Source organism: Falco peregrinus, chromosome 9, assembly GCF_023634155.1.
Source record: "Falco peregrinus isolate bFalPer1 chromosome 9, bFalPer1.pri, whole genome shotgun sequence".
Lineage (NCBI taxonomy): Eukaryota > Metazoa > Chordata > Aves > Falconiformes > Falconidae > Falco > Falco peregrinus.
Window position 1 is genome coordinate 30956510 of NC_073729.1, and position 26104 is coordinate 30982613.

Here is a 26104-nt window from a genome sequence, read left to right on the forward strand (position 1 = left end):
AGGATGCAAACCCTGGCCCTTCCTAGTATGCCTGAGACATCGCATCATGTAGGATTTAACTTCAGCAAGGTAAAAGATACGTGTCTAGTCCAAGCCAGCCTCTACAATCAATGCAGACAGACAGGCAGTTCCAGAGGATGACTCAACTCTAACCTCAGGCAAGGGACTATAGTAAATGAAATTAATCTGAGCTCTTTAGAGCTGGACATGTCTTACGTTCATTCACACTAAACTGTGTAAAGTATTTCCAAGAAATCATTTGTTCACTGAGAAATTCAGATTTATACAGCTAATGAGACGACACAAGACACCAGCTTGAAATCCTTACTCTTCATTAGGTGTGGAAAGCATTAACTGGCATCTCACACCCCAGGCGAATGTTCTGGTAACAGAACTATGTTGTCACCAAGGGAAGAAAGAGGGAGGTGCTATCATTGCAATATTTCCTTCTTCTGTAGCTAAGCCTCCATCCTGTCTATTCCTATTTCCAAAATTATTATTTTTTTTTTCAGTAAAGATGTTTGGAATTTGAGTATTTTACTTCCAGAATCTCTCCGATGAATTAAGAAAAATCCTGATCAAAACACCATTTCACCTTGAGCAGGGAAACACTTGTATTTTATCTTCTTGCCTCCAGCAGAACTGGGAGGGAGGCAACAGGTTCAGCTCACGGTCTCATCCTCTCTGCCTCGGGAAATTAAGAGGTTTATTTTGAAGAGAGGCTACTGGAAACACATCTCACTAATGTCCAGTTCCCAGAGCCACACACTCGCCCACTGGTTCAGCTAAATGAAATACATCAAGCCTGTCAGCTGCCTCTGTGCAAAGGCTCTGGTCCTGCGGACAATACTAAAACTTGATATTTTATCCCAGTATTCCAGTGGGAAGCTGAGTATGTCTTGCTAGGAGACCATCTAGTGGGGGAACATTAAACTTTCCCTTGATCATCCCTGGTGGGTGTAGGGGGTTTTATTTTTATCCTTTTAATTTTTTTTTTTTTTTTTTTTTTTTGTTCTGTGGGGCATTCATGCGGTATTCTGAATAAAACCAGCTGACACGCAGAGGGGCAGCAACACCATGGCATGCTGCTTTCAGGCAGCAACGTGGCGCTGCCGGGTGAGGAGGGACACCTGGCAGGTACGCAGGCAGGATCCTCGGCCTCGCTGCGCTTCCGCCCCTCGCACACAGTGGTTTGCACACTGATCAGTCCCTACAGCTTGGCTTACAATGACAGGTAGGAAAGTTCTCCGTTCACGAGTCCCCTCTACTCCTTTCATCAGAAGAAGCTTTGCTTGCAATTAATTTCACATTTCCAAGTGTGGCTAAAGCTAGTCAGCTTAGTTTTCAGCTACATGACTAATACCTTAAAGTAGTGAAAGAGCTCCTCTGTAACTTATCATATGCTGCATGTAAATCAAGACTAAACCACTGCATTACTAAACCACCTCATTATGCTGTCACTTTCTTTTACACTAGCAGGGTCCCGCAAGAGGCCCTAGCTTGTGCGCGAAGTTAAACGAACATGAGCATAAGCCCTTTACTGAAAAGGTCTGGGGTTGGAACTACTGTTATACCACCTCAATCAAGGACGGTGCAGGCCCTTCTGTATGAAATGCCATCCATGAGCAAACGTCCTACACCCTCTCACCGCTGTAAGCCAACCGGCCGGTCTTCTTGGGACAGTTAAAAGGGGGAAACTAAATGAATTACCTGTCTGTAACCAGTGGCACAGATGAACGAGCTCTGCCATCTGGAACCATCTCTTCCACAGTGCTGACCGAACATCTAATCTCTTCCTCTACTACTTGATGTTTAGGAAAGAATTCCGTGTGTTCGTGCATCCTTCCATTATGCATTTCTGAGGTTCGCTTTGGCGGTCTGGGAGGCGGTGGGGTGTGTTCAGGTGGTGGGTCCAGGTCCTCATTGGAGAGCTCTTTCCACTGCTCCTTCAGGGAAGGAAAAGCCCGATTAAGCTTTTCTCCATTTCTTTTGTGGAGTTTATCTTCTACTATAACTTTTAACTTTAACACAGCAGGGTCTTTATACTCCACCTTTTCATTTATTCTTAGAATGGCTGTTCGTTTGCATTGAAAAAAAGGGAAAGAAGAAAAGAGACACAAGCATTCCAAACCTAAGCTACATCCAGTACACAGAAGACAACAGCTAGAAATGCAAGGAATTTTAATCTTACTTCTGGAAAATTTAAATACTACAAAATAATATCTGTGCTGCTAGAGTTCTGCTTACAATAAAATAAACTGATAGGATTCAATCACAATACTTAAAACTTCTGGCACGCTAGAGAGAGAGTTTTTACTGTCTGAAAGGAAAGACAAGGCCGATGCAGCCAGTCTACATCCCAGTTACAGCACTGGTAAGTACACCGGGCCACCTGCTACATACCACAGGGACTTTTTTGAAGGTTCTTGGATACAAAACTTTAGGTCATGACACTCTAAGAACCCCATAATATAAAAACTTATTGAAGCTGAGGCAAGCACAGAATTTGAAATTCCTTTCTATTCTGTTCACCCCCCAGATCTGTTACAGTTACCGCAGAGCTGCGGCGCACTGCATTGGGCTGTGCAGTCAATAGCGCTCACTTGCACTGACGCGTCTCCCATAATGAATTTTGCCCCTTCAATAACAGCTAAGTAGGAGAAACGGAGCTGGTCTGCTGTCTGTATGAGTCCCATCCGGTACTTCCTCATTTCTAGGAGAACCTGTTTCACGTCCACAGAAGAAGGATCTTTCCGTTTGTCCATCTGAAGATAAAAGTTGAAACATGCTTTATGCTCTGATGAGATTCACTGCAACGACTCATTTGGTAGTAGGACCTTCAGACCACCCTCCATGTTACAGAATTAATAAAAAAATGGTATCAGCAGCTATTTATCTGGTCTCTAATTTAAAGACAGAGGGCAAAATACACTAGGACTCCAATATGTTGTATGTTTTCCCCCTCTTTTTTGTTTTGAAAAATCTAATTAGGACATTTTAACCTAGGCCTGACATCTTCGTATTAATTGCTCTCACGCAGTGACAGGACAAAGCCAAGGGAACTCCAGTTTTATGTTAAAGTCAGGACAATTTCCTCCTGCCTACAGGCAAAGACGACTCTGTAAAAGGAGACACATTAGATTTATTTTGCATTGTTTCAGGACAGTTCATACTGTTACTTAGCAGACATGTAGTGGTTTTCTTCTTCACCAGGAGGGCAAAGCCTGTCTTTGCAAATCACTAAAAACTAGAGACTTTTCTTCCCCAGGCTCCAAATGGCCAGTTAAGAACAAGATCTGCCTTGGAATACACTCCCAAACCAGAATGTGAGTAAGATAATGGGACATAGCATGCAACAATACCTCCCAGAACATACCGCAGCTCTTTGTAAGCCTGCAACAAACCATTCCTCGAAGTAACTCTACAGAAATAGCGTATCACCTAGAACACGTAGTTCTTACCAGTAGAAGACATGTATCAACCAAACAAAAAGTTCCCGATCTCCCGATTCCTGCGCTGCAGTGCACCACGACGGGCCCGTGCTCAGGGTTAAGCGAGCCGGACTCTCTCACTTTGAACAGGAAATTGAGGAACGAAGCAGGTGACTCCGGGACGCCAAAGTCAGGCCACGTCGTATAATGAAAGTGCAGAATCTCTCTAGTTTCCTGTGTCTGTAAAACCAGTATTTAGGAAGCCTTTTAGCCTGGATGCGTGAGCCAGAAGTATTCAAACTGCAGTTGCCTACAACAGCGTTCTCATCAGCAAATGCAATTCCTGGTTCATTTGCCTAGCAAACAGTCCCTTAGATATTCAGACATAGAGCTTTAGACATCAGACGTTTTTACCTTTAGGTCAATTTAAGATTTGTGCCTTTGGAAAAATTTTAGCTTGAAAATAACTCTGACTTACATGGAATGGAAGCATGTGCCTGCTTGGCTTCGTATGCTACTCAGACTACCCCGCTTCCAGAACACCCTCAGAACAGCTGACTCGAATTCAAATGACAAACTTCCACCAGTCTGATGGAGCATTTATAGATGCAAGGCTAAGAAACTAATTACAAATAATTATCTCTTGCTGTGAATGTCTCCATTTGAGCAAAGGAAACTGGGTAAGTAAATTTACTTATTTATAACATGGTTTAGTTCTTTCAGTACAGTTCAAATGCTTGTATTGCCACAAGATAGCTGGCACTACTGCCTTCCAGTTTCTCGTGACAGAGTATCATTTAAAGATTTCTCAAAATGAAGTACCTCAAGTTATAGAAGCACTTTATTCTTTCTGCAGACAAAGCCCTTCTGCTATCACAGCTGTTCCTTTACAGGTTTGTTCCAAACCTGAAAACATTCTTCCAAGACGACTGAACCACTGGTGCTCATACCCTCCCAGAACACCGAGCTACAGCCAAGCATGGCTATGGCAGACATCACCGTTAATACACACCACAAACTACATCAACTAAATTCTTACTCAGGCATAATTTAGGCAAATCCTTATCTGCTCTCTCACGTCTCCTAGCACGATGAAGCATGCAAGATGCTAACAAAGGAGTGACGGAATAACCGGGTCTTCCAGCAGCGAGCAGTACCAGGACAGAACAGAACTCAGGCTAGCATGTCACTACACACACACCTCGCTCAGCACCGTCAAGCACCTCGGACACTGCCTTCAATGACCTGCATTCAGTGAAAGTTGATGGTCTTCTTCCTTAACCAGTCCCCACAAGATTAGCTTTCACCGCTTTAATACAGGGCAGTGTCAAAGAGTAAGTGGGAAACAGCACGTATACTTCCTTTTATATTGGTATTATGAACAAGAGGAAAGAAGAAAGTAGAAAAGCGGAAAGAAGAAAGTGATTTCTCTTAAAGCTAGTGGCCTGATCCTTGCACCAAGTTCCATACAGCTCATTGTAGGACCAGGGCTAAACATTCTTCCTTTCTGATGAAGGCTATCAATGCAAAACCTGAAGGTTTAAGCCAGAACTTAAAAATAAACCTTGGAACAAGACACAAGCCAACAGGTAGCTTAAGTGACAGGAAGAGCAATTATTTCAGCTATAACACAAAATCACCAGAACATCTGCTAAATGATTTTATAAAGGGTTCCCTGAAAGTGGGAAGTTAACCTTCTCACCCGGTGTATGGCTGAGATATGAAAACAACTGTAGTTTCCCCAGATAGGTTTCATAAATATTGAAGAGTCACTACCACACACACAAACCAGGGGCTGAACAACAATCTCATGCAGAATCACCAGTTTCAGGACAAAATCTGCTGTAGTTTATGATCATTTTTTCAAGAGCTTGTTGATGAGGAGGTGAATCTCACCTCAGGGAGACCGAAGAATCTGATCGGTACTAGTTTCTGTACTTACTGTAAGGTTTTCCAATTCCAGCTGTCGTACTGTGTAATATGATTTTATATCTTCAGATACCAATGTTAGTTTCAAATTTGTATCTTCAAAAAACATTTCTTTCTCCTCCTTCCGTGGCCAGTACTGTGCACACTTTACCTAAAAACAAATAGAAGACATTTATATGTCATTTATTTTTGTATAAAAGACACGGAATAAAAATTCTTAAATACAACATTTTCTTATGAGACAATTTCTTCATCTGCTTTCATTATAAGCAGGACAATTCTAGTGTGAAGAATTTCAGTCTTCCTTTATGTTGCAGAACTACATCTCCATTAAATCTTTTGTACAAGTCAAATGATTTTGAACCTGACTGAACTCATGAAAGTACATAAGGATTGAGGATAAGTTTGTTTAGGTAGAGCTCTTTCTTCTACGTGTAAGCTGAAAAGGTGTGAAGCTATGGAATCTAATAAAAATCACCAAAACCATTATTTATTTTAGGTTGTGTTGGAACAAGCAAACAAACAAATCTAATAACTGTCTAAAAAGCTCTCACAACACTCTGCCAAAATCTGAATTTTAGTCTACTCTGCATTTATTATCCTCGTGTCAAATATTTAAAATTCAAAAGAAGAGATAGCTGTTAACAAGAGCAGAACATACTGAGAAAAAGCATTATGAATTCTACGAATAAGCTACACACAGAGAGTTACAACACCGCTAATTTTCAAGTGTAACATCAGATGAGATTTTGGGTTACTCCATTCTCTCACCACAAAAATAAAAATAGCAGTGAGATCATTTTGATTTTGCATGGCACAGTTTAAAAGTAAAACCTACCAAAAAACCCCTGCATTCAGCAAACGCTCCCATTACCTACTTCTAACTGATTTTCAATTTTCTCAGTAAAGTTTCCCAGAGTGCTTAGTTTTGCAAAGACTGCTACATGCTAGAACCTTCAATGAATCAACCAAATAGAAAAGTGGCACATTTTGCAGTGTGCAGGGAAAAACTGAAACTAAAGTAACTCATCAGCAACACAAAGAGGAAAGTCTGCAACCAAGTTTCTGACAGTAAGATCTAAGGATATTGTGACGGGAGCACTGGCCTGCTACTTCTGCCCTAAGCGCTGCTCCTCGGAAACCGGATTATCTCCACCATTTGACCGTACCTAAACATGCAATAAGAATGGATATGGCTAATGCCTCTTTTATTAAAGGGTAAATAATGTGTCTTTACAGTTGAAGGGGAAGAACGATGAAACAAGAACAGCATTCTCAAGACTAAGATGATTTCTGACGGCATTTCATAAATAAGAAAATCCTTCAATATTTTATTCATAGGTAGACTAACATAGTTTGGCTCAGACTGATTTTAATTTTTATTCAAAATACATCCTCTAGTTTATTGGGGTGTAAAAGACAGTTATAATTCTCTACACTTTTTTTTTTAGTAACAGTAAAGAAACAGCAACTGGCTTTGTGTCTAATTTCTCCACCAAATGTGTCTGCGAACAATATTTTGTTGTGCTCCACTGTAGGTCCCCCACTGCTGTTTGCTGCGAAGCGTAAGCAGCCTGCCCTAAGGGATCACAATAATTAATTTTGTTCAAAACTACTGGCAGTGCAGAGAACGAGCGGGAATGGCTGGGAAGGAAGAAACTATTGAAAAATATGGTTACTGCATTTCTTTTGAAGATTACATTTCACTTGCACTATAAAAAAAAGCAAAAGACTCTAAAGTCAAGACTGTAGTTTGTTGAAACACAACTCATTGCACAAGAATTTTCCTGATCACTGGGAATTCTTTCCTGATTATGCAAAAGAACCTACCACCCAGCTATCACTGGTGGATACCCAACATACCCCTTCTCCAAAGTGTATTTATACTGACTACACTGTAACGTTCAACTTTAAATTGTGTATTTATATCAGTCTTTAAAATTGCTTTTGTATCAAATTTGCACAGCTGCCAAGTCCACTTTAAGGATGGAGAGGAGAGAGGAGAACTCTGACCCACGGATGAAAACCATGCCTGATGGTTCTCCTCCACCATCAGAAAGGCTGAGGCATTTCCTCGCCAGACAGCAGCTACTCTCTGTGCCAAAGGAACCAATTTTTTATCTGTCTGAAGGTAAATTTCCTAAAATAACCCCAACTGTTCGCACACTCATTGTTGCCCTTCACCTTTTTGCCTGTCTGGTCTAATGTAAGGTTCCTACAAGGTCTGGACAGAACTCAGTCCACCGCACTTGTCCCAGCAAGTAAAGCGCTGGCTTAACAGCTGGTTCCACATCGCCCAGCGCATCCTTGCTTAAGCTAGGTACCAGGTGAAGTCCTGCCAACTGCGCCTCCATTCTCCTCAGACCTCCAATGAATTCTGTAAAACAATGACACTGGTGGAGACACAATGTGCCCTGGTGGTACATTTAATAATCAGAGTTCTTACTGTGTAAAGGAAACCTGGAGTCCAAGTGCCTCTCTACTTCAAAACCATTTCATAATGCTTGTGAGTGAGCACACGGTGTAAACGACCTTTGAGAGGTGCAATCTGCGTACACTGAAGAGAACTGCATTCAGATACCTGGGTTAGCAGCAGAGGCCAAATATTCATTGGCGTGGAGAGTCATACTGTGTTCATGCCTTATTTCAACGGAATTCAGAAGAAATTAGGACCCACAATTACAAACCGAATAATTTTCTGAAGATCAGTTTACCAGGAATTCTATTCTAGGTGTAGTTTCTTAGATAAAATTATTTATGCTCACCTCCTCCCTTCCCCCTGTTTTTTGGGTTCATTTTTTTTTTGGTTCTTTTTATTAAAGAAAAACTATAAACATGCAGTGGACACACAGCTACAACTGGGTAAGTACTTACAGATCCCTTTTCCATCACTCGGTTCAACATGACAACACCACGACTTTTCTGTTCCCAAACCATCTCCCAGAAGTGACCACAAGTATTTGGCAAAGGTCCCTGCAGAGACAGAATCCCCAGAAATAAGCATTATTTTCTGTTAATGTCAGTGCAGTGTTCCCCAGTAAAAGTTACTGTACTAGGCAATAAATTTAGACAAGTAATGAGCAACTTCTCATTTTGAACTGTAAAAACTTGTAGTGATACAGCTTTAAGTTCCATTTTCCCACTATGAATTTACCCATGAAAGCATGGTTAATCTTTTCCCCCCCCTACATAACAGGAAAAGAGAAGTAATCTCATTTGCGAGAACAGAACTGGGAGTGAAAAATGCTGAGAAAATTTTCTTAGGAAAGGTATACAAAAGTAACGGGGGAACAAAACCTCACTGACTAACTAACAGCAGAACTGACATCTGCAAAATATTACTGTTATTCATAATAACTAAAAACTACTAGACTGACTGGACAAACATTCAATGCCATATCAGTAACAAATTATACGGTTTTCCAGAACCTTCATGGATCTGTTTTGGAGCTGAACAAAATGATAACACTCCTTTTAAAGACTACTATCTATTTACAAAGTACATTTCCTTATAACTTTCTATCTGTGCTATATTCCATTGCTATTTTCTACTCCAAAGCCATTCCTCTGAATTTTGGGCTACACAAACCAGCACCATTTTGCCTCTCGTATTTCTATCCATCACTCTGCTCAAGCAGAACAGCAGGCCAGGGTCCTCAGAGAGCATGACTGGATTTAAATAAAGCCATTTGAATCCATTACATTCTGGATCAGAACACGTAACTAGTACCAGTGCACATTTGACTATTCCACACACCAATTCAAACCTAGGATCAATCACCCCTGTTCTGAAGAAGTGGAGTAAGAGCTGTGTGCACAGAATCATTTTCATATTGAACACTGTACTGCCCACTTCTTCCTTCGAAGATTCATCTTTATTCTCTAGAAAAAGGAAGGAAGAGCTGCTGCTTGAAAATATTAATCCCAGTCTACCTTTATCTAAAGCGTGGGAGGAAGGGTTAAAAAAAAAAAAAAAAAAAAAAAAAAAAAAAAGTCAAGACTAGAGACCAGGACAGTCTCCACAGAACCAAACATTTATGACAAACAAGAACTCCGGCACAGCTGCTAGCTCTCAAAATAAGACAACAGGGTATCCAGGTATTTTAAAATTTGTTACATAGATAGGTGTGGAATTCACAGATTCAGTGAAAAACAGCCACTTACCTCCCATGCCCCAAATTCCTATCACTAAAGTCTGTATTGATAGCTTTCCTCTCTCACGTTAAATGTAGAACCATCAGCACTGACCAACTTGGAGCTTTTGGAAGTTGTGTGACTAGGAGGCATGTTATTTGTAAATACTACAGTAACAGCGCTTTCAGAAGGATGTTTAACAAGAAATATGTGGTGGAGCTCGCTGCTTATTTGAAACAGAAGATCAGGTGCAATTCCCTAATGTAGTTTGGTTAACGTCTGTCCCACTCAACATAACACATAAATACCAGTTATATTTGAAGTATGATATTTCAAATAGGTTTTGAACATCTTGACATTCATACATACAGTTCCGCAAATGTGAAGCCCCCCAGTAAGCGAGGTTCACCTCTGTTCAGAAAGCTTAACAGGCAACTTAAGACTAGTGGTCTGAAGCCTTTTTGCTGACCTTCCCTGTAGAAGTTATCATTTCAATCACATCTAAATGTTGCTTGTGATAAGCCAACAAGCAGACTTCTAGAAATTTGTTAGCTTGTAGCCTAGATGTGTCCAAAGTCAAACGTACAAAGCGGCCAAAGTACTCTACAGGAAGCAGGAAGAAATAAGTAGCATTTCAGCAAAGTTGTTCTATGTGTACGTTTATATACACACACAGATGTTTATGTACACTGAACTAGCTTTACAATAAAGAAAACAAACATAATAAGGCTAAAGAAAACCCATGAAAAACAACTCCAATCACCATATGATTTTTATTATCCACTGCCAGAAATTACCTGGGTAAGGATGTAGCTCCTTTGGGCCTCTTCCATTTTTATCAAACTAGCATTGATATAGTCATTGTCACCTTGGTTTAGCTTAATTCGACTGTGATCAACTGCAGCATAATTAGAAAACACTGGTTAATGTATAGGCAACACAGCAATCCATGCACAATCTCATCAGATGTTAGGATCAAAAAAGCTGAGTTGTCCTGAAGAATGAAAAGAGCTTCATCGCAGGTAGCACAGAAGCATTCGCTGGTGCTGGTAACTCTGAAAATACAATATAGGTACTACAAGAACAGCACTACAGCGGAGCAGTGAACGTAAGTTGCACTCTGTCTTCCAAGAATACATTGCAAGAATGGAAGTATACGTGTCTGAAGTAATCGCAACGGTAAACAGCAAACCAGATCATACTGACCTGTTTGTACAGTTATTGAGTTACTCTTCTTAAATAAATCTAATTACACAACTGCTTATCTTTTGCAAATTAAACATTCAAACCTAACTTGTTCAAGGTTGTTAAAAAGTTTGCCTAAACATATATTGGACAAACAGAACAGAGACTTCTAATTCTTCTTATAGACATTTAGCTACTGTTCCCAACCCAAACACACCTTAATGTACAGAAAGAATGATCAAAATCCAAGTATTACAGCAAATGTGATTTTCGTGCTCTTTTGTTGACCTCAACTTGATCCACTTGGGATTAAAAAAAACCAAACCAACAACAAAAATCACACACACAAGAGTTCCCACATTTTGCAAGAAAGCCAAACAGATTGAAAGCAGTATTATCTAAAGGCAAAAAGGAAACCTTTGTTACTCACAACCTCAATTATTAGAACCGCTTAGTAAAGCAAATTATGCGCAACATTATTTTTCCTAGTTAATTGTCCCAAAGACTTCAATAACTTCTAACCACTAAGTATAAGAGTTTTCTGATATACGCCGATACTCCCATGTTGGAACAGAAGGCAGAAATTTGCTCAGTGACAGAGCCTACAGAAACTTTGCATTTAAACAGGTGGTAGTGCTGCACCCTCGAAGAGGGAAAGGCATCCCAGAAGAGACACTGGCATTTAGTGCAAAGAAGGTTTAGTGAACCAGCTGTGAACCTTCTTTAGTGTTTGACACATTATGTATTATTTGCTGATTGTTTAACTACAGTCCTGTACTTCTCTGTACTCTGTGTTTTTGCCGTTGCAGTCTCTCTTGCACCCTAAAAGTACAGCCTGCCAGGCACAGGTAAGCCTGACTGTTACTGTTTTTGTACATGGGAACGTGGAAGGAAAGACAGGCTGTGACACCAAACCAAGCTGTGCCTTGTACAGAGGACACATGCTCAGAGATGCAATTCCCTCCAGAATACGCCACAATAAACATTTCAGAAACTCAAGTCTCACACTAGCAGTACCACCTTTGCAAATGTCCCCCCTTCTCTTTCCAATTAGCTTAGATTTATTTTTAGCAGTCATATGTTTTAGGCAAGACTGTGCCCCGCGTCCCAATAGGGGCAGTTATGCTATACTGACTAGAAGGATGCTCTAGGAAGTATACTGCAATAGAAGGTTACTTGCAATTTTATTAATGCTCCTTCGGCCACCATTCTTCTCTAGCATTAAGAATTCAAAGGTAAAGCAAGTTCCTTTCTTCAGATTTCTGCTCACAGACACAGAATTTACTGTATGCTACTCTAGTATAATCCTATAGATACAATGACATACTGTGAGCTCTATCCCATAAATAAATAGGTTAACAAAAATAATTATCTTGAACACATATCCATCTAACAGAAATTGTGTCCTTACAAAGAACGTTTAGCTGTTAGAAGTCATTGGAGGTCAACAGTCAGTTACAAACAATGGAAAAGAAAGTGTACTTACAGGGGCTGACATCTCTGTACCTATTTCTATTTTTGTTTCTAGGATGTTTGGCCACTTTACATGGAAAATCACTGGCTTCGTGCCTGATGTCCTGAAACAAAAAATAAATAAAGTCTTAGATATGAATCCATCTAATGTCATCAAACCATTGGCTATTTCAAGACAAACACCCATTTGACTTCACATCTTCACTTGTGGGAATTCTGGACAGGAAGCACTTTGGGCTTCAAATTAAGAGCTGAGTTTAAATTTATCAGAATACAACACTAGCATTATTCGTGTGTTAAAATATTATTATCTTGCATAATAATAAGTAGGAGAACATCTACCAGACATTATGCCTTTACACACCTGATGGAGCAGGGTCTCTGCCCCAAAGCTCTTTCATATAAACTGCTTTAAGAAATTGTTTCCACTATCAGTGAAACTACTAATTGTACTTCTGACTCAGCAGCAATTAGAAAACATTCATTGTGATACAAAAAAAAACTTGTCTACCCTCCTTGGCATCAAACACACACGTGGAGTGGTGACTTGCCTAAGATCACTTACATCTTTATCTTGAGTTATCAGCAGATGTCACGAAGCTGCAAATGGCGAAAGTTATTTCTATCCATAAAAACATATGTATCGTCTCAAGCATACAATTAGGGTTTCTTCCAAGTTTTCTTTTCAGATGCATATAACAGCTCAGCTATCTGAGACAATTTCGAAAGTTGTAATAAAAGGAATTCTGCTGTCCTTGGACATTAGTCCTAATTTGTAGAAACAGAACTTTGTGTTGTAAATAAATACTATGTAAATATGCAATTCTCAAAAATTATAGTACTAGAAACTTCAGGGTGAAGCTGTCAGGTTTAACTGAAATTAATGAAAACTGCAGGAATAGATTTATTGTAGAACTGGTATTTCAACAGCATAACAAGTTTAAGAAATCCTAAGACAGACATTGTGCATGCACATGAAATAAACAAATGAACCTAACCCAGAGGCCACTAAAAAAAAAAAAAATCATCAATAAACCCAAATTTTTAAGCTAAATTCACCACCTTTCATTGGATGAAATAGATTTTGTTAAACATAGTCAACCATGTGAAGCAGAGTTTAGTATTGCATGGTGTTGATCCACGGCCAGTGTGACCAGAGAACAGGTTTCTGCGCACATAAAGTTAGTGCATTTGGACGGCAGCTTGTGAAATATAGATCACTTGCACAGAAAGGCTGGGCACTCCTCTATTAATAGTTCCAAATTAGCTCAGGCTCTGGTTCAAATTGTGGTAGCTTTCCAACATCAGAGTAGGAGGATTTTATACCAGCTCAAAAATCAAATGCAGGCCAAACTGAACTGTTTTTTTGTTCCTCTCAGTTTTGCATAAAGAATCACATACAATGCTGAAGATTTTTAAGTGGCCTATCTACTGCAGCTTATTCCTTGTTCATCTTTTCCTACCCCATTGTTCAAATACGTATCAATTTACACTGAATGCTACATGTCAAGGGAAGAGTTCTATTTTACATGTACCTGCTCAAAATTAGTACAGTATTCTGAAATGGCTCCTCACTGAAATAAGCCCTGACATCAGCTGCTATCTTTTTATAACTTAACACATGGCTGCCAGTATTTCTGCTTATGAAGAATGCAGTCTGGAGAACATGATCTTGACTGCCACAGTCTAATATCTCAAACATGAGGCAGCTAAAATGGGTGTTTTCATAAATTCATCTCTGACACTAGGTTAGTGAGTTTGTATTTTGCAGGGGTTTATTTTTCTGCTGTACTGACTGCACAGGATTAACAAGAGACAAAAACAGGGAACTAGGAAAAATGGTTTTCTCGATCTCTAACCACATTTCCCACAGAGCCTACATATGTCATTTTTTTTAAAGTGTTAAAAAAAAACAACACACAACCCAAAACCAACACAACCACCTCACCACTTAGTATTCACATTATAAAAACAGCAAAATGCAAAGCAAACCAGAAGACCCTTAGGCATTTTTGCTGTAGATAGTGGTTTAAATGAGCAGCAGCACTAAACTACACTGTTTCCTTTCACAGCATTAACAAATTTGAAAAGATTGTCCCTTCTTTTAGAAAAGGAAACAGACAAAATGCTTCATTACAGAAATGGAACGATACAAAAGCACTCGAACATAAAAATACTATACTTAAGCATACATGCGTATCTGCACATACACACTACTCCCAGTCTTGAAGAGTTCCGCAGATTCAAATACCAACATCACGTACTTAAGGATCTGGAACTGGTAATTTATTGTTCAGGGAACAGAGCGCGAGCTACTACCTCACTACCAAATATTAGATAAAGATGCTACAATGCCTGAGGGTACTGAAAGAATAAGGGAGATCTAAGAGATGTGTACACCCATGGGCACAGAGAAAAGAAAAAGAATGAAGTTACTCATGAACCTTCCAGAAACAGACAATTTAAAGTGTGATATATTTCTGAAGCACTTTTAACAAACAAACAAAAACTACGGGGTGCGGTGGCAATAAAATGAGGGACCTAGATACAGCAACAGGCAATCTGCTGCCTTGTATGAAAATCCAATTAGCATATAGCACTTCATTTCTGAATGTAATGAATGCCAATTAAATAGAAAACCCTCAAGGGCATGCACGCCTTAACTTCACTGGTCAAATCCATGCCTGAAAAGATGGGGCACACTTCTCAGCAATATGGGATAAAAGTGGTTTTGGTTGGCTGGTTTCATTTGGGGTTTCTTTTTTTTTTGGCTACAGCAGTTGCTAGAGCACTTAAAAAGTAACAAAATAAAATAAATATCTAAGATCACTTCCAGGATATGAAGCTGACTTTAGTGGAAATCAGATGGTCTTCAACAGGGAAAATTATTGGAGAGAAACAATCTAGTGACAAGTTACATAAAATGGCCACATCATAGGCTTTCTTGTACATTCCTTAAAATCGCCTGTTACTGATTATTGCAGGAGTGACATAAGTACTGGTGTGGTAGGTGTAGCCTCACAGGTGCTCAGGCTGTTTCAGAGTATGTCAGTAATAGTACTACAGGATCTGCGTGCTGGAGAAAGCAGAGTCATTCACAGCATGGAATTATTCTCCTACGAGGAACCCGAAGCCAGTGGTGTCATGAGAAGTGAAGTTCGTGGATCAACATGGGGATTGGTAAAGTTACAAAATACCTTCTTGAATCACACTCATAGTCACACTGCAGAGATCCTGTCATTTAAAAAGGAAGCTCGACATTTCATTTAAAAGGTCGTGCAATATAAAACTTTAAAGAGGAAAGGCTAGAACTGAAGTCAGTTTTCCAAAGTCAAACGCTTCTGGTTTTGAGCATGAGTCATTCCGTGCCACTCATCTCCTGGTTTTAAGTCCCATACCCTGTGCAAATACCCCCCAAATCTTCAGGGGTGGAAAGAGGAAGTCTGCTGAAGCACTGTTCTTCAAATGGAAAGTTCTCATAGCTGTTAATTTGCAGCATTGACTGGAATAAGAAGTTCTTTAGTGATTTACAGGACAAGGTTACTCTCCGTTGCAGGAATGGGTTCCGCTTGGCCTGACAGCATCACATTTCCTGCTGCAAAACGCAAGGGCAGATGGCTGTGTTGTTCAGACAAAAGGGATCAGTCCCATGAACACAGCCTTACTTGCCAGAGTCCTAAACATGTTCATCAGAAAGAGGTACTCACTGCAGCTCTCAGCCCCTTGTCCCAAAGCCTTTTGCACCAGAACACCTGACCCTTCCTCCCTTTCAGAAAGCTAACATTAGTGATTCATTCTGTAGCCCACAGCCCTTTCTTTCCATCCCCCACAGCCTTCAAAAAACTACCCTCAATTCAGCCTCCTAACCCTTAACTACTCCGCAGACCTAGGTCTGTCAGCTCCCCCTTTCCTCAGTCAGTATTTCCTGCAAACTTCCCTACTTGTCCTCGCCACTAGTACTCTGCATTACGCTATAGCTGTCGTAAGTAAACTCTTAGCACAACAGCACGTTTGACTATATTCCCCCTATTTTGTTCAGACACCAACAGGAGATTAAGAAAGAGAAGACAGACAGCAAAATCTTCAAGTAAATATTAGGTATGATCACATGAAGAGGTGTTCCTGACATCAGCCATTCAAGCACACTGCACCGTTGCACAGATTTGCACGGCTGTATTTGCAGAAGAGAAACTGAACGTCCGCCCCAAAGACCTTCAGATTCACCAGAAAGGCTCCCAGGGAACTGTGCAGCAGGCCTCAGTTTGATCACACTGTTTTATTACACCATAAACTCTGGAGTAGCTCAGACTAAGATAATGATATACTGTCATTTTAACAGTTCTGCTCCTACAGGAAGCAGCAATTGCCAAGATCTTATCATGGGCTACAGAAGTGCACAGCAATCTATCTGCTCAGGCAGTCACACTAAGGAAAGCAATTCACAACAAGTATATAAAGACTTAAACAAAAATAAATTTTTAGCCTAAGACCTTAAAAAAAAAGTTTCCTCTTAAAGCTAGCACTGAAAAGAATTATGACACAGCTGTAAAAGGTAGAAGAGTAAAAGGAAAAAAAAGTTACTGTAAAGTCCAGTGAAAGCTGCCGTTTTCTGAGATGTCATTACAGGCAGAATGGAAATACCCTGACGATTATATGAGGTGGCAAAGACCTGTACAGAAGCCCACAAGAAAAACAGGTAGTACTAAAGGATCCACAATAAACGGCTACTTTACACAAACGGGAAAATGTCTCCAGATGCAGCATGTAAGGGAGCAAAATGACTCACTGAGCAGCAGTGAACTGACTCCTCAACAAAAGAACCTTGCTAAGATAGAAAGCACACATAGATCAGCTGTTCATTCAACCCCCTTTGACAAGGAAGATTGGATTTCTTATCCTATATTAAATTTTACATCAGGATATTTGGACAGGGACAAGAAATGAGGATGCAACTTCTAGATAACAAGGTCATCTAAAGATCAGGTAAACGAACAATTTCATCACATAACATTAACCTTAACAAGCTGCAGAATTTCAGCCAGATAAATGAAAGAAATGTAGATTTTAATACACCTTTAAAACATTGTATCTAGGTTTGCAGTTTTGCTTTCAAGTAAAATATGGTAGTATTGATTTGCTTATTAATCTCCCTCAAAAAAAGCCGGCTGGCTGGTATGCTGAGCTTCTTCCTGAGGTCAGGTAGCATGGAGCGAGAAAAAGGGGGTCATGGTTTAACCCCAGCTGGCAATAAAGTACCACACAGCCATTCACTGACTCCAGGGACGGGCTTGTTTAAAGTTCAACACCGCTGTTACGTGAGTTAAAAAAAATAAAAACAAAAATCACACACTTGCAACATGGCTTTCCTAGAAAGCCCCCTGCCAATTCAGCACTACAGGGACAATCTGGAACAGGTTGTAGCAACTCAGCGTAAGCAGTGTTTCTGACACCAGTCAGCTGGTTGTAGGCACGGAAATAATCCCCCAGGAGAATGTAAACTGGGCATGATTGTGTTATTAAATCATATCAGCACATGGGAAAGTGTACTAATGTTATCTGGGCCCATGTTTATTGCAGCCAGCAAATATCAGAGATGATTTCTCACCACTAACTAGTTTCAACATGCCTAACTGTAGAAATTTAAGAATTACAAAAGTAAATCCTGCAGTACCTTATTGTACCCACTTCATCATGGTACATAACTGAACACTGTAAACACCCAATTAACAATTGCCCTGGAACAGTTCTCACAACTTGGGTACGTACTTCCATATATTTATTTTGCATGTTGTCAAAAGGAAGACATTGCTGTGGAATAAATCATTGCAATTCTGCAGAACTCAGCTGTTCAGATTCTCGCATTGCTTCAACGTCATTGCCTGCAATGAGGAAAAACCTATTCTTAATTCTGATTTTTTGAGGGTTGCAGCAGAGCCAGGGCGATCAAAGATCTAAACTCTTATATTAGGTTAAAGAATTACATGAGACCTCTCAAATTTCAGTAAGTTCAAAATACAGTTTGTCCTTGAAATTTATGACCCATAACAGAAGAAGTTCACAGTAGCTGGCAGGAACACTCTACTTCTGCTGGTTTGTAGCCATGTACTCACTGCCAAAACAGGAAACAACTGAATGGAGGGTCAGTATAAGAAAACAACTGAAGTTCCCTTCTTCTTCACATCCATCTCTGCTTTTCCTCCCAGATATTCAATTTGCTCCAGAAGTGCATCTTTGATGTTATTGGAAGGAGAGACAGTTTTGAGAAGATGAAATGGCTTTTTCTTGACAGCTGTTGTGCAAAATAAAAGCTTAGCTACCTGTATCATCAAAGTCAGTGCCATGAAATAAACCACACTCTCATTAAAGCGTCAAGAGGTTCTAACTCAGTTACTCTTATACTAGAAGAAAAATAATCAGAGAGATGAGATCCAGAACTTGATTTGCCCAAACACTAGAGGTCTCCAGATAAAGAGTTTTGGTTTAACTGCATCTCAAATAGACTGGTGCACCTGACAGCCCAGGTATCTACGTATCTCCTAAAGGAATTTAGTCTGTGTAGCAAATCCAGACCTTAATTTGTCTGCAATATGGGGTTTTTTATGAGTTTAAAAATGTGTAATTCCCAGCCTGTTAGGTATTCTAGGCTTTGTAAACTGACAACTGTGGTTATAAACACAGTCTTCCTTTCCTCTTTATCTAATATTTTCATTCTGACATCTTGAAAGCCACCTAACAGCATTACAGCTTGTAGAGCTACCACCACCAAAAAACAAAACAAAACAAACAAAAAACCCCAACCCCAACACACAAACCACGAGGTGAAGACCAGTGGTAAAGAACATGTATGTAGACTTCGTAGGCTCCTGGGAGGGTGGGGAGGGGAGGAAAAAAAGCCATAAAAACCTGAGTACTAGAAGGTGACGGAAGGATAAGAAAATCTTTTCTCACACCTTTTCACAGCAAAACCAGAGCGCCGTGCTGCATTACCAAAATATTTTCTAGAGTTTAAACAAGCTGTATATGACAAGTTGCAAAGTAGAAACAAAAGGACAAGAGACGCCCTTGGAACCACTGCAGATAGTTTACAGTTTCTCAAGGGGATCTCGGACTTCACAATATAGGAATCATGGAATGACTTTTTATTTATACTCACTCAGAATCCTCTACTATCTTTCATGAGATACTACATACAGTGTTAATAACCTCAGTTAATGCTAAGAAAGCAAGACTGTACTATTGCTGCTAATTCTTGCATAATCCATTAGCACAGCTGAATCTTAAGATAAATGAGATAATTTGGTTAAAACATAAATAAAAAAATTAGATAATCAAATATAAGATATTCTTGGTTTTGAGTGCCCCTTTTCCAGCAAGGTTTACAAGTGATTCAGTGAGTTTCAAGCTCTCTGCAGCAACATCACCCTCTGCTCACTGTTTCATCATTTGTATAGGTATGTTGTTCACTTTCATGGTTGTTAGTCACTAATATTTTAAAGCTTTAACTGCTTTTTAAATAAGTTGAGTTTGTTTTGGGTATGGAGTTTTGTTTTTTAAAATCATCATGCAACTATGTAATTCTGCCCCGCAATTCCTACAAAATTATGCAAATATATTCAAACACATGCTAGACTTTCAAGTATTCAAATTCATTTACATGGGTCTCAAAAAGCAAGTTAGGTTAAAGGTTTGAACATCAGTGTATTAACACCAGTTAACCTACACTAAACACTGAAGTTCAGTATTGTAAGTTCAGTGTATAAATCCAGAAAGCCTGACTCATTTATAAAGCTCAGTGCTCTGCACAGGACAAGAAAAATAATCCAGTCTTTTAGAAAGGTTCGAGGTAATCTTTTGTTTAAACAATTTCAAGGATTGTGCTAGAACAAGGGCAGATGATTTCAAATGAAAGCTAGTTAGTCTGGTTTGTGCAGTTAATACCACTAGTAACAGCTGGTACTCATGTATAATTTTCCAACTTTCTTTTTAAATGTAGTATCTAGTTTATAGAAATAATTTCTTTTGAAAAAATCCACAATAAATCTGAAATGAAAAACTTTCTAATAGCAGTCTAACCAGCAGCCAATTCATGCTGTATCTCTCAGTAAGCACAGTCCTATCTACTAAAAGGTAACAGAAGACAATACCATGTTGACATGGTTTAATCCCTAACAGTTTTATCCAAACCCCCTTTGGTAGAAGGATAAAGTACTTTTTGTGTTACAGGCATTTGATCAAGCTATGAAAACCCACTTCATCTTTAATTACAATCAGCAAACTAAAATCTGGGTTTTGCTCTGTATTTAAGCAGGTAATTTGATGGATGAAATCCCCAAGTCTTGACAGAAAAGAATCAAAGTGACAGAAAGAATAAGCTGAAGTATTGTCCTCTAAGTTTTTCACTCTGTTTCAGGACCTATCATCAGGTGGTTGTTCTTTACCTGTCACGATAAACATAGGGATAGTCTATTCTTGGAACCCTGAAAACAGGCTGTTCTACCAGGCAGTGGCTAATTCATCTTCAGAAGATCAAGAAAAGGTACTGAAATAAAGGTAGGAAAACAGTGAAAATTCTCGTTCTAGGTAAGAGCAAACCAGTTGGAAACTTCAACAACATTACAGGAATTACGCGGAATAATTCTTATTCAGATTTCTCTCTCACCTTCAAAAACAAAACAAAAAACCCCACCTTCAAGACTAAGAAAAAAGGCTTTATTATTTTCAGTCACTTCAAGTGATATCTGAAAAAAAAAAATCACTCATGCTTTGTTAATATCAGAAGTTTCACTCTAGGCAGAAATCAATATACAGAAAGTGAATCAGTTGAGCCCGACTTCCTGTAAATTGATTTCAGCACACTGAAACAAGCACATTTAAAATATCAAAGTAGAATAATGTTCCTGTAAAAGAACACAGGCACATATTTCCTTTTAATAACTTACCCTCCCCTCCCTTCACACAGAAGGCACGCGTGATTTGATCTGTACAGGTACAGGGCATCAAAGCATGTGCTCTGGTGCAGGGACAAAAACTTGCTAACAATTATAGTCCTAATTCCTGTCAGCTGTATAACAACAGCAGTAAGCAATGAAAATCATTACCAGACCCTACCTTAAGTTGTTTTTTCCCCCCTCCTCCAGGTGCCCACTCCAACACAAACTGTCTCCTTAATTTTGATAAATACAACAAAGTCACCTGTGGGTTTGTGGGTTGAGTGTTTTTAAATCATGTCTTTCCTAATGAAACTAGTTGCTAGCTTCTTGTAATGTATTTAAGACTTACATGCTTAAAATATATATATAAGAGATCCTTTAACTGAATTATTATTTCAGAATTTAAACCTGGCCTGGCGTTTAAATTGACAACAATGAAATATTTTGGATACAACTGGCATTCTGCAGTCAGACCCACTTCCATCACTACCACCACCTGAGTGCCCTCATCAGGCAACAGATTCAAGGTCTTCTCATTTAAAAGCTGAACAGATCTTTACAATTCTTCTTCCTTATCTCCCCCGTCTTTTACCCCAATGTATATGTCCTGCTCCGAGACTTTTGGTTCTGAACATATCCTGCTCTTCTATTTACTTGGGCATGCTGGCATACTACCCACTAAAAAGAACATAAATTTTCAGAGTATCTGGCATTTTAATTACTACTGTTAACAAGGAATTTGAGAGGCTCCTGAGGACTAGGTATTGTACCAATACAGAAGGACAATATAATCTTCTGCCTAAAGAGACATTTAGGCAGTTGTTTAGTAGTGGATCTACTGTCACTGTTTAAGGCCCTCTAAATCACTTGAGGAGACTATTAACGTGCTCATCTAATGAGCTGTAACCGAACTACAATTACCAAAGGACCCAGAGCAAGTCCTGTGGTCTTGATAAGTAATTCCACACTTGCCAAGTTTGAAAGCAAGCAGCCTTGCATATTTGAGGAGCTGAAGTTTGAGTCTTCCTACTAAGCCTTGATTAAGGTTTTTTTAAAAAGACTTAATTTTAGATTAAAACATATACTTCACATTCACTGAACTACAAATGAAACTTGTCTGTGGTATTTGTGTCCTTTCACCTTTTCCTGGAAAGTATGTTGACTAAAAGCCAAACAAACAGCACAGCACTTTAGCTGCTGAATAGACAAACACCACAGTCATTTTGCAGTGGACAGGGCAAATATTTTAAAGAAACAAAATAAGATTACAAATGTTAGATTTTTTTAAAGAAACGCCAACATTTGTGCATTTCTTCTGCCAGCAGTTTAAACTTACGCAATTGCAGAACTTCCATAGCATTATTTTTAATCCTTTCATACATGACATGACTTAAAATCTGGATTACTAAATGGTATCTTAAAAACTACTGGTCACATTAACAGAAGACTAGTCAAGTCCAGTATTTCCTATCTGCAGCAATATATGCTCAGCAATAACATGCAGAACTTCTTCAAATAAGAGAACTGTCAAAGACACAAAGGCAGGCTCCAGCTCCCAAGTGATCTTAATTTTGTCAAGGTTCTTTTCAAATTAAGACACCATATGTGAGATAGAGATCTAATTATGTAGCACGCACCATAACTAGAAGTTACCAGATTAAAACAAAGTCAGCATTAGAACATCATTTTAGCAAGCCAGTGCACTAAGTTTAAAAGATGCAGTTCCACCATAAGGTACATTTCCACAACATGGACCGTACAAGAAGCTCACAGAGTCACTTTCCTGATGCGTTTAAGAAATTATCCACAAAAGCATAACACAAATCAGAGCTTCCAGACAAAGGGTGATTCCCCAGATGTTCCAATTAGTATGATACATGTATCATGCTCCCTCCCACAGGGAAAGGCAGTTTTGCAGTGAAGCCAGAGCCCTGAAGTTGACAGCACAGAGTATGAGCCTACTGCTAAACCAGACGCCTGTCCTGGCAAAGGGTCTCAGGGAAAATGACAAGCAGTCCCAAAACACCAACCACAAATAAGCTAGGAACACAACCTCACCAACTAATTAGCTTTCCCCCTTGTCTCTAATTGAAACTAATTAGGTAGCCTCCATGGAACATCAGGGATCTGGGATAGGAGTAACACCATGAAGTGTCCCTAAGGGACAGGCAAAGTATGTACAAAATACCCAAGACCTCAGCAACACTTTGTGATGTGGGTGAAACTGCCATCTACTACGAAATCACCATCTCTCCTAACTCCATCATTTTGCCTACCCAGTAGAGATAAAAAAATTATTTGCCAAGCTTTGGGGTATTTTATAGTTCTAATCCTCTAGGCAATCCTAACAAGTCAGAGAAAGAAAAGTTACTTTCTTAAAGTCTCCTAGTGCTAAAGCGTTGGGTTTTTTGGGTTTGTTGTGGTGTGTGTCTGTCCCCAAAAGTTTGATTTTTACACCCATACATTTAGCAGAAGGCATCCGATTCCCTGAGTAAGACCGCAAGGATTTTTAACGCTGCTCAGCAAATAGGAACACACTGTTTTACAGTTTTCAGCTTGTTCTGCAGCACTACTTTCTGTTGCGGATGGATGATGAGATTCAAATAGAAAAAGAAACCCATATATCTCTCTCTCAAATGGTGCCATATCTACATGAAAGTGGTGGTCATCCAGTTTACTAGTAATGAAGACCAAAGACAGTTTACAAATACTACTGGAGAACAGGAAATGAGATGACCTCAGAAATTTTGGTGAGTGCTCAAAATAAGTATTAAAAACTAGGTAGAGATGGCTACACAGAGACAATTCGATCAAAAGCAAAACATTCACCAACATCAGAGGTCTTGTAGCACTAGATGTCACTGAAAACAGAAAATCTGAGTTTTTAAAGAGCTCCAGACTTCTCATATTTACTTATCAAGCTCCTTACAAATTCAACAACTTAACTTGGAACCTTACAATACCTCCTAAAAACCACTGTGCAACGAGTAATAGGGGAAGCAGGAGACTGTACACTCTGAGATTTATCATCAATTCATATTTGCTACATTGTTAACATGGTATTAGAATTTGCATGCAATGGGAAAAGATAGGCTGTATTCAAGAATATGCACACACATAACCCTTTGCAAGTTCATTAGAAACTTAAAACTACAAAAATATCCTTCTAGAACTTACAAAGGAAAATATCATACATTTTTTCACATCACTGCTATTGTCCTTTGGATGCCCTAATGTCAAGTTTGTTGTTGCTGGCATTGCATTCCAAAATAAACACTTACGTCAACTTGGACTGCTAAAACATTAAAGGGTTTCAATGAGAAAGAGACAGGCCTTTATGCTAGTGATTTTGATCTACCCTGTATCTTCCAAATCCCTCAAGAGTGCAAATGCGCCAGTTAAGGAAGTCACCCACCGAAGACAGCCAGAATACACCTCTTGGTTGCTATTATGGATGCTACTTGTGTTCTCCAAGCAGATTAGTTTTCATTTGCGATGTTTGAACTCATTAGGTTTCTAACTTAGGAGTCAATGTTTCTCACTACCATTTTAGGAATCCAACCACTTCGCTGTAATGCTCTTGGGTAGACAGCTGTGTTGGAACAACTATCCATTTCTCCTTTCAGGAGGGAGGCTGTTTCTCTGAGCAATTTTTTTAGGCTCTTGTAGGAATGCTTTTGTCTTCCCTGGTCTCTAGAGGCAAGGGAAGAAAGTTTTAGATTAGTTCCCCTACCCCATCATTAGCACTACAGAAAAAATAATTGTCATTGGAAGCTGACATCATTCAGAGCCAGGGAAGCCAAGCTTGGAAATCATGCATTTCCTTCACCTTTTTGATGAGAAAGTCTTTCTAAATACAAAAGCACTTCTAGATTAATTGTCAATGGCCTATTTTCCATAATGACACAGAACCAGAAATAAAAGGATTATTACTTAGGAATCAGAACTTCTGGAGTTTGCCTAGTTTTCATTTTCTTGACATGAGTGGGTCTGAAAGTTTCTTACCATCATGAAAAACAGAAGTGAAACCAGGATTTTATGAAAACAGGATTCACTTGCAAACATCATCATCTACACCCAACGCTGACTAAAACTGAACTCAGATCTTATCTACTGTAATTTAGAGGGCAGAGTAAGCAAGCTATTGGTGTTAACAGAAGCAAATAGGAACTAAAATAGTTTTCCTGAGACTTAACTCTTATCTCAAGTTAAACTGGTTTATAATGCCGTTAGAAAGTACAGTCAGTTAAAGCAGTTTTAGATGCCAGCTTGCCATATGTTATGTTAAAATTAGACTGATTCTTTCTAAAAAAGCAACAAATTTATGCATGAAGTATGTCTATTCGGTACACACAGATTTTGAGGAATGCTTTTGCTCATCCAGTAATCATTGCAAAAAGTACCAAGTAAAGCTTATTAGAAAAAAGAAACTAGTTCAGAATGTCATTTTGAAGTTAACCTTGACAATACCTCATAGAACTGTAAATACTTTACACAAATTAACTCCACCAGCATTGTTTTCAAAATTTTTATTAGTTCAGTTATTGCACAGTCTGCAGAAGTACAGTTAACTGCAATGATTTTTAGATTTCAGGACATAATTTATAGGAATTTTTACAAGATCTGTACGATGGTATCTCAAGGATCAACAGGAAAGTATTTTGAATGCAAATAACAGCATGCAAGAAATTCTTGTATAATGGAGAAAGGCAACTTTCTTAGAGGGCAAGAAAGGGGGAATACGTATGCTAGACATGCTATATGTCCATAACTTACAGAAAACAACATTACTTCATTCCAGTGCTCATGCCTCTTCCTCTAAGGAAGGTTTCAGCTTGAATTTGTACAAGTCATAGACAAGCTTTTAGTGTAACACAGCCCAGATGCCACCTGAAGTGTTCTGTTGTGTCTATATATTCATACTGTTAGTTTGATATAGAAAGTAATGGACTGGTTGCACTAAAAACGTTCATATTACCTAGTTTGTCACACCTATATTGTGTGATAAATACACATTAATAT

General features: G+C 39.1%; 1 protein-coding gene across 2 annotated transcripts in view; it reads right to left on the reverse strand.

The window, feature by feature from the left end:
* PTPN1 (protein tyrosine phosphatase non-receptor type 1) overlaps window positions 1-26104 on the reverse strand; it is a 46022-nt gene that overhangs the window by 4682 nt on the left and 15236 nt on the right. For both annotated transcript variants that reach the window (XM_055813265.1, XM_055813266.1), the window contains 7 exons: window positions 12166-12256; window positions 10292-10392; window positions 8235-8333; window positions 5374-5511; window positions 3462-3671; window positions 2604-2765; window positions 1711-1946 (listed from right to left, as the gene is read on the reverse strand). In XM_055813265.1, coding sequence (XP_055669240.1) covers window positions 1711-1946; window positions 2604-2765; window positions 3462-3671; window positions 5374-5511; window positions 8235-8333; window positions 10292-10392; window positions 12166-12256 — 1037 coding nt within the window. The remainder of the gene's footprint in view (window positions 1-1710; window positions 1947-2603; window positions 2766-3461; window positions 3672-5373; window positions 5512-8234; window positions 8334-10291; window positions 10393-12165; window positions 12257-26104) is intronic.